The sequence below is a fragment of the Heterodontus francisci genome, chromosome 15 (genome assembly GCF_036365525.1).
Source record: "Heterodontus francisci isolate sHetFra1 chromosome 15, sHetFra1.hap1, whole genome shotgun sequence".
Lineage (NCBI taxonomy): Eukaryota > Metazoa > Chordata > Chondrichthyes > Heterodontiformes > Heterodontidae > Heterodontus > Heterodontus francisci.
Genome location: NC_090385.1, coordinates 47,943,379 through 47,952,759, shown reverse-complemented (window position 1 = coordinate 47,952,759; position 9,381 = coordinate 47,943,379). Strand labels below are relative to the sequence as shown.

Below are 9,381 nucleotides of genomic sequence, written 5' to 3'. Positions count from 1 at the left end.
GGAGGCTGATGGGATGGAAAGTGAGGACAAGGGGAACCCTGCCACGGTTCTGGGAGGGAGGGGAAGGGTTGTGGGAAATGGGCCGGACACGGTTCAGGGCCTTGTGAACCACAGTGGGGGGGGGAATCGTCAGTTGAGGAAAAAGGAAAACATATCAGAAGCGCTGTCACAGAAGGTAGCATCATCAGAGCAGATGTGTCGGAGACAGAGAAGCTGAAAGAATGGAATGAAGTCCTTATAGGAGGCAGGGTGGGAAGAAGTGTAGTCGAGGTAGTTGTGGGAGTCAGTGGGCTTATGATGAATATTAGTAGGCAGCCTATCCCCAGAGATGGAGACAGAAGTCGAGGAAGGGAAGTGTCAGAGAATGGACCATGTGAAGGTGAGAGAAAGGTGGAAATTAGAAGCAAAGTTGATAAAAGTTTTCTAGTTTGGGGCGGAAGCAGGAAACGGCACCAATACAGTGCAGAAATAAAAGCAAAATACTGCGGATGTTGGAAATCTGAAATAAAAACGAGAAATACTGGAAATACTTAGCAGGTCTGGCAGCATCTGTGGAGAGAGAAGCAGAGTTAACGTTTCGGGTCAGTTACCCTTCTTCTGCAGTGCAGAGTTTTTCCAGCACTTAGTTTTTATTTCACCAATCTAATAGTTCGTTCATAACAACAAGAAATGCTGGGACCACTCAGCAAGTCTGGCAGCATCTGTGAAAAGAGAAGCAGAGTTAACGTTTCGGGTCACTGACCCGAAACGTTAACTCTGCTCTTTTGACAGATGCTGAGTGGTTCCAGCATTTCTTGTTTTTATTTCAGATTTCCAGCATCCGCAGTATTTTGCTTTTATTATAATAGCTCGTTCATCCGGTTTCGGACGGCAGACTCAGTCACGTGGTGAGGCTGGGCAATGAGACATGCGCAGACGGGGCGATCCGCGCGTTTCGGTCTGGCGCCAGAATTAAGATGTTGACCTTTACCCTAACGGTTCTCGTCTTGCCCCAGGGTGCTCCTTGCCGGAAGTTTATAATTTGGGTACTCAATTAAGATTCTTGGGGCGGGTAAGGTATCGCTCATATGTGATGTTCAGCATTGAGTGTTGGTGAATGAGGAGAGCCGCGGCTCTAAAGTGCCTGTCTGTGTGCGGACCGCTCACTGAGTGCTGGAGGCGGCGGGAGCAGGCTAACCCGCCCTCCTTCTTGTCGACTGACGATTTGTGTAATCAGCATCGAGCTGCATCTTCCCCAGCCGCGACCTTTACTGTCAGACACCCGGGACCCGCGAGGCCATTTGTCTGGAATCCGTGTGAGGTGCTGTCGGTTTCTTTCCTAAATACTGCTTGTTTCCTCAGTAATTCAGGTCCTGGTAGTGATTGTATGCCTGTTCCCATTGCCTTCGATTTAATCAGTGATCTCCCTGATTTTTTTTTGGTGATTTAGAGGCCTATCTGTTCATTGCCTCCCACGATGTGATGTTGCTCGTTGAGAATTAATTATCTGAGGAATTGAGAACTTGCAGCACTTGTTTTTGACCGCCAAATGCCATAATGGGCTGGCAGTTCAAAATTACGATTATATCATTTTTGGACAGCTTGTAGTGTGTTAGTATCTGAGTGTACTTCTGTGCCAGGTTTCCGGAAAATAACTTATTTTTCTACTTTTGTGAGAATGCTGCCTTTTAGGTTGGTGATCTGCATTTTATTTCGAGCATGTTATATGTCAATGATGTTTGTCTTACTATGGTCTGCTTCGTAAATGTTCATTTTTACTAAGCACAATGAACATTACAGGTCATTATTGGTCCGGAATGGATGAAGAAACACGCAGCCTGTTCCAGCGCTTAGCTGGTCGACTTGGTTGGACAGAACATGACGATTTGAATGTCATTGAAACACAGGTAAAGATGAACCTATAATCAGTAATGCCACGAGGACATCTGACATTACAGTATCTCCTATCTACCGCACCTTGTAAATGAGTGTTTATACTGCAAGTCATACCATTAAATGAGGAGCCATAGCTTGTATTCCTTGCATGTGGAAGATTATGGGGTGATCTAATTGAGTCATTTAAGATAGTTAAAGGCGTTGATAGAGCAGTTAGAGGAAACCTATTTTCTCTGGTGGGGGGAGTTCTGAACAAGAGGGCATAATCTTAAAATTAGAAACACAACAACTTTTCCTCTTGTATATCCTATTGAGTTGTACTTGAGTTCACAGGCTTTGTTTAAAAAGGAACAGCGGTGTTAAGTCTGCTGTTAGAACCGGGTGAGGAAGGGGTCTCAGGCTCCCCTCTTACCCCTTTCCTGGTTTGGTCATAACCGTGTTTATCTTTTAAAACACTGTTTTAGTTTACCGCTTCCATGAGTCCTTGCTCATTGCTCTCGAATTGTAGTTGCAAAAGAACTAATCAGACAGGTTTTCTTGGGTTTAAACATGAAAGATGTATGTTTATTAGCCTTACCACTCTAACTCGGTTAATATTACTAAAATATGCAATGCAACCATGCTAGCATGCATACGAGATAAACACACACTAATCGAGGGGAAGAAAGAATTGTGGGGGGGGGGGGGTTAAGTAGGATTGAAAATAAATAAGAGTTCAGTTACTGTCTTGGTTTTGATGTGAAGTCCTTGATTGATGAGGTCTTGGAGTTCTCGCTGGGGCCCAGTGCACACTTTCAAACTTGCTTCTCTGGTACCAGAAGCCTGAAGAGGTGCTCTGTCTTGAGGCTTAAGCTGCTACTGTGGGTCTTTGGGATTTGGTTGAGAGACAGACAGAGGGAGCAGAGACCTTCCTCCTTGGTTCTCAACTTGTAGTCTGTTACCTTTCTGTGAGGCACAATTCAAACAGTCCCCAGTCTGGCCAGCAGGTGTCATGTGGCCATCTCTTTGTTTGAATTAGCAACTTCTTGGAGGGTTGCTGGACTAGAGTCTTCCAGACACTTAGTGGGGTGGGGGGTGGAGGTTTGTCTCTTACAAAGTCAATGGCTCTCAATGTCTTCTGATCATCAGTATTGACAAAACCCATCTTGCTAATTGAATCAGGGAGCAACTATGTCTCAGAATGCAAATGTGCAATCATGTTTTCAGCTGGTTAGCTCTGTTGTTTTTTTTTAAAACAAGTTATGTGCAATGTTCAGTAGAAAAAAATTCATGTAGTGTCCCATATTACAAAATTAATGTTTCCATTTGGCAGGTGTGATTTCCATCACACTGCCCTTTGGATTACTGTGACAAATACTTTTCTGGGACTAGGTGTGAACTGTGATAAAAGCATTGTATGATTTGTTAGAACTGAGGATGGCAGGTACTTCAGACATAATTAATTCATCTTCTAGAAAATAGCCCATTTTGTTGTCAAAATGATTTGTGATAGCATTGTTGCAATATTGCCTATGTCATTTTGTACTGGAGGTTTGGTGCCTTTTATTACTGACAAATATGGTAGCTAATGCTACCATTTGTTAACAGCAGTTTCGTTGACTTGGAACAGAACCTTTTGACATTCTTCCCCGGCTGAGAGTGGGTAGGAATGACCTATTTTCCTTCGAGGTCAATAACAGAGGGCATAAATTTAAACTAATTGGTCGAAGGATTGGAGGGGAGTAAAGAGTATCTTTTTTGACTGAGGGTGGGGGTGGGTGGGAGGAACCTGCAGCTCTCAGCATAAAAGGGTGATGGAGGCAAAAAAAAAAACTCTCTCAGTCCAAATAGTACTTGGATGTGCACTTGAAGTGACGTAACCTACGTGGTGACAGACTAAGCTGGAAAATGGGATTAGGCTGGATAGCTTGTTGCCTGGCACAGACACAATGGGCTAAATAGCCTCCTTCTGTGCTGTAAATTTCTGATTTCTTTGAATGTTTAAATCCCTCGTGGCCTTGCATCTTCCTATCTTGGTAATTGCTTCCAGTGCTACAACCCCCAAACTCTTTCTCTGACACTGGACTCTTGTGCAGACGTCTTCCAGTCAACATTGACTGTGCCTTTAGCTGCCTAAAGCTTCATGTCTTAAAATTCCTTCCTTAAACCTCTTCACCTTGCTGTCCTTTTAAGACTCTTCTGTAGTGTGCTTTAACCAAGCTTTTGGTCATCCTTCTTAATATTTTCTTTGGTTCAGTGTTATCAGTTCTGATGGATGGTCACAGAGCTGAAACGTTAACTCTGTTTCTCTTTCTGCAGATGCTGCCAGACCTGCTGTGTATTTCCAGCACTTTCTATTTTTATTTCATAGGATATCTCCATTGTTTCAGCAGTGGAGTCTTCATGTTCTATAGTATTTGACATACCAGTGTTTAATTCCATGCCATTCCAAATATTTATCCAGGTCTGCATTTTGTTTTGTTTTTTTTGCTACTTTTCAGCTTCAGCAAAGAATCGAGATGTCCAGGCAGCCCTTCCAAGATCACTGTAAAGACTCAATGAATCTACTGGCAGAATCTGGGGAGAGTCCAAATACCTGTGATTCATGTGTTTGCAAGCTGTTACTGTCTAGTTCAGAGGACGAGGCTGAATTATGGCCAAAAATTACTTTGGAGATCAGGCAAGAAGTACGTGACGAATGTGCACGGACGAAGAAAGTGGGTGAGAAGACACTGAATCACCATGGAACCACAGCCATTTCAGACACCAGTGATGATGACGATTTTGAGATTTGTAAGCAGCAGGTGTAGTTCAGTGCTGTTTTTTGCTTCACTTTAACATTTATTACACACCATGTTTATATAGTGAGGCATCTATATAACATTCACAATCTTAACTCAGCTAGGAAAGAAACTAGCAAGCAGAACCTCAAAGGTAGTAATCTCTGGATTACTCCTGGTGCTGTGTGCTGTTGAGTATAGAAATAGGAAGATAGAGCAGATGAATGCATGGCTGGAAGAATTGTGCAGGAGGGAGGGCTTTAGATTCTTGAGACATTGGGAATAGTTCTGGGGGACGTGGAACTTGTACAAGCCTCAACCAGTTGCAACTGAACAGTGCTGGGACCAATGTCTTTGTGGGTGTTTGCTAGTACTACTGGGGAGGGTTTAAATTAACTTGGCAGGTGGGAGGGAACCAGGTGGTAACATTAGAGAGGCAAAACAAGGTGCACAAAGGATTGGGAGAGACGGATAGCACTAGAGTAAGAAATAAGGTATTCAGAGTAAGAGGGATTGTAATTAGATCTAAATGAGCTTTACTGTGTATGTATGTGAACACAGAGTGATAAGTAAGGTTGGTCAGATGCAGATAGCCACATGGGCGTATGATATGTTGGTGATAACTGAGACCTGGCTTAGAAAGGCCAGGAATGGTCACTAAATATTCCTGGGTACCAGGTGTTCAGGAGAGAAAGGAGGGGGGTGGCAGTATTGATCAAGGATAATATAGTGCTGCAGAAGGAGGATGTCTGAGGTCAAGGACAGAATCTATTTGGTTAGAGCGAAGCAACAATAGAGGTACCTTTACAGTACTGGGTGTATTCTATAGGCCACCAACTAGTGGGAAAGATATAGAGAAACATATTTACAGGGTAATTGGAGAGGTGCAAAAGCTTAGTTATAATGGGGAACTTTAATTATCCTAATATAGGCTGGGATAGTAATAGTGTAAAGGCAGAGGGGGGAGAATTTCTGAAGTGTGTTCAGGAGAATGTCCTAGATCAGTATCTTTCCAGCCCAATGAGGAAGGAGGTATTGCTGGATCTGGTTCTGGGGAATAAGGTGGGTCGAATGGATCAAGTGGCAGTAGGGGAACATTTAGGAGACAGTGATCATAGTATCATAAGGTTTAGGTTAGCTACAGAAAAGGGTAATAAACAATCCAAAGTAAAAATAATTAATTGGAGGTGGGCCTACTTCAATGGGGTGAAAACTGATCTGGCCCAGGTAAATGAGAATCAAAGATTGGCAGCAAAACTGTAACAGAACAATGGGCTGCCTTTGAAGAGGAGATGGTTTGGGTACAGGCACGGAACATTCCCACAAGGGGGAAAGGTAGGACAAACCAAGCTTGTACTCCCTGGATGGCGAAAGAGATGGAGAGCAAGGCGAAGCAGAAAAAGGGTGCATATGACAAATGTCAGGTTGATTATACAAGTGAAAACCAGGCTGAATTTTGAAAGTTCAGAGGGAAAGTGGGAAAAAAAAGAGTACGAGAAGAGACAGGCAGCTAACATAAAAGACTTCGATAGGCATATAAATAGTAAAAGGGTGGTAAAAGGAGAAGTGGGTTTAATTAGGAACTAAAAAGGGGATTTACTTTTGGAGGCAGAAGGCATGGCTAAGGTACTAAATGACTATTTTGCATTTGTCTTTACCAATGAAGAAGATGCTGCCAAAGTTGCAGTGAAAGAGGAGGTAGTTGAGACACTGGGTGGGCTAAAAATTGAAAGAAGTATTAGGCTGGCTGTACTTAAAGTTGCTCAATCACCAGGACCAGATCAGATGTATCCGAGGATACTGAGGGAAGTCAGGGTGGAAATTGCAGAGGCACTGGCCATAATCTTCCAATCCTCCTTGGATACTGGGGTGCTGCCAGAGAACTGGAGAATTGCAAATGTTACAGCCTTGTTCAAAAAGTATAAGGATAAGCCCAGCAACTACAGGCCAGTCAGTTTAACTTTAATGATGGAAAAGCTTTTAGAAATGATAATTCAGGACAAAATTAAGTCACTTGAACAAGTGCAGCTTAATTAAGGGAAGCCAGCATGTATTTGTTAAGTTAGTTTAAACCATTTGTCCTTAAGTTTTTTGGTGGGGTAACAGAGAGTTGATGAGGGTAATGTGGTTGATTTGTATGTGGATTTCCAAAAGGCATTTGATAAAGTGCCACATAACATGCTTGTCAGCAAAGTTAAAGCCCATGGAATAAAAGGGACTGTGGCAACATGGATACAAAGTTAGGTGAGTGATAGGAAACAGACTAGTGGTGAACAGTTGTTTTTCCAGCTGGAGGATGCTGTGTAGTGTGGTTCCCCAGGAGGCAGTACTAGGACCACTGCTTTTCTTGATGTATATTAGTGACTTGGACTTGGGTGTGCAGGGCACAATTTCAAAGTTTGTAAATGCCACAAAACTTGAAGTATTATGCATTGTGAGGAGGGTAGTGATTGACTTCAAATGGGCACAGACAGGCTGGTGGAATGGATGGACACGTGGCACATGAAATTTAATGCAGAGAAGTGTGAAGTGATGCATTTTGATAGGAAGAATGAGGAGAGGCAATATAAAATAAAGGATAAAATTCTAAAGGGGGTGTGGGGACAGGGGGGGTATAAGTGCAAAAATCATTCAAGGTGGCAGGACAGATTGAGGAAGTGGTTAATAAGCCATACAGTATCCTCGGCTTTATAAATAGAGGCACAGAAGCACGGAAGTTATGCTGACCCTTTATGAAACACTGGTTCGGCCTCAACTGGAATAATGTGTCCAATTCTGGGAACCACACTTTAGGAAGTATGTGAAGGCAATAATGAGGGTGCAGAAGAGGTTTACAAGGATGGTTCCAGATTACATTGGCAGTTATAAACATGGACAAAAGCTATGATATGAAAGTAAAGACAGAATGCCTGACTTTAAATGGATATTAAGTCTGTACACTCTGGTCCAATTAATTCCCTGGCTTTTCACGTTGCTTCTGTCTACACTTGTACACAGAAAATCAAGACAATGTTGCAGGCGATGAGAAGTATATTATGATTAGAAAATGAGACAATAGGGTGGACAGGATTTTTTAAATTGCATGAATCCAAGATAGATGTTATTCCTTCCCCCTTCTCTTCTCCCATCCTGAATTTTTTTTTTCTTCCTTCCCTTTGCAGCTGAGTTTAGCTTATGAATAAAGAACAATAAGTAGATATGCAAGACCTTGGTCTCTCGAGTGGCCTAGACTTGAATTTGTGCGAGACCTTGGGTCTTCAGCACTATTTGAATGTTGTCTTTGGGTTGACAGAAAGTACATTTGCTCAGCAAAGATTTTGATTGTAGGAAATATGCTGTTGTTTAGCTGAGGAGAGTTGAGGACTGGCCTTGCTTCAACGATTGGCCCTAGTGAGCAACAGCTTTATCAATTTAACCTCCTTGACAGCAGACGTTGGAGTCAACCTCTGGTTTAGTCAGGTGGCTGAATAGTTTCCTTTTAAAAGCTTTTTTTAGGTCACACTGCAAAAGCCTTTTTTTTTAGGTCCCAATGCCTGTTGTAATCTGTCAGAGAGTTATACAGCACAGAAACGGGTCCATCGTGTCTGTGCCGGCCATCAAGCACCTAACTATTCCAATTCCATTTTCCAGAACTTGGCCTGTAGCCTTTTATGCTATGACATTTCAAGTGCTCATCTAAATGCTTATTAAATGTTGTGAGGGTTCCTGCCTCTACCACCCCTTCAGGCAGTGCGTTCCAGATTCCAACCACCCTCTGGGTGAAAAACGTTTCCCTCAAATCCCCGCTAAACCTCCTACCCCTTACCTCAAAACTGCCCCCTGGTTATTGACCCCTCCGCTAAGGGAAGTCTCTTCCTATCTAACCTATCAATGCCCTTCATAATTTTGTTTACCTCAATCATGTCCCCCTCAGCCTTCTCTGCTCTGAGGAAAACAACCGTAGCCTTTTCAGTCTCTTCATAGCTGAAATGCTCCAGCCCAGGCAACATCCTGGTGAATCTCCTCTGCACCCTCTCCAGTGCAATCACATTCTTCCTATAGTGGTGCCCAGAACTGTACACAGTACTCCAGCTGTGGCCTAACTAGCATTTTATATAGCTCCATCATAACCTCACTGCTCTTATATTCTGTGCCTCTGCTAATAAAGGCAAGTATCCCATATGCCTTCCTAACCACCTTATCTACCTGTGCTGCTGCCTTCATTGATCTATGGACAAGTACACCAAGATCCTTCTGACCTTCTGTATTACAAAGAACAGTACAGCACAGGAACAGGCCATTCGGCCCTCCAAGCCTGCGCCGATCTTGATGCCTGCCTAAACTAAAACCTTCTGCGCTTCCGGGGACCGTATCCGTCTATTCCCATCCCATTCTTGTATTTGTCAAGATGCCTCTTAAACGTCGCTATCGTACCTGCTTCCACCACCTCCCCCGGCAACAAGTTTCAGGCACTCACCACCCTCTGTGTAAAAAAACTTGCCTCGCACATCCCCTCTAAACTTTGCCCCTCGCACCTTAAACCTATGTCCCCTAGTAACTGACTCTTCCACCCTGGGAAAAAGCTTCTGACAATCCACTCTGTCCATGCTACTCATAACTTTGTAAACCTCTATCATGTTGCCCCTCCACCTCCGTTGTTCCAGTGAAAACAATCCAAGTTTATCCAACCTCTCCTCATAGCTAATGCCCTCCAGACCTGGCAACATCCTGGTAAACCTCTTCGGTACCCTCTCCAAAGCCTGCACGT

General features: G+C 43.4%; 1 protein-coding gene across 2 annotated transcripts in view; it reads left to right on the top strand.

Moving 5' to 3' along the window:
• The first annotated feature begins 911 nt into the window (after positions 1–911).
• The window catches only part of gcna (germ cell nuclear acidic peptidase), a 47,031-nt gene continuing 38,561 nt past the window's right edge, over positions 912–9,381 (top strand). Inside the window, exons 1-3 of one of the 2 annotated variants that reach the window (XM_068047489.1) lie at positions 912–1,300; positions 1,780–1,886; positions 4,356–4,647. In XM_068047489.1, the coding sequence (XP_067903590.1) occupies positions 1,797–1,886; positions 4,356–4,647 (382 nt within the window). In that variant the 5' untranslated portion in view covers positions 912–1,300; positions 1,780–1,796. Of the gene's footprint in view, positions 1,301–1,779; positions 1,887–4,355; positions 4,659–9,381 lie in introns of those variants that run through there. The other variant, XM_068047490.1, reaches the window with a different exon arrangement.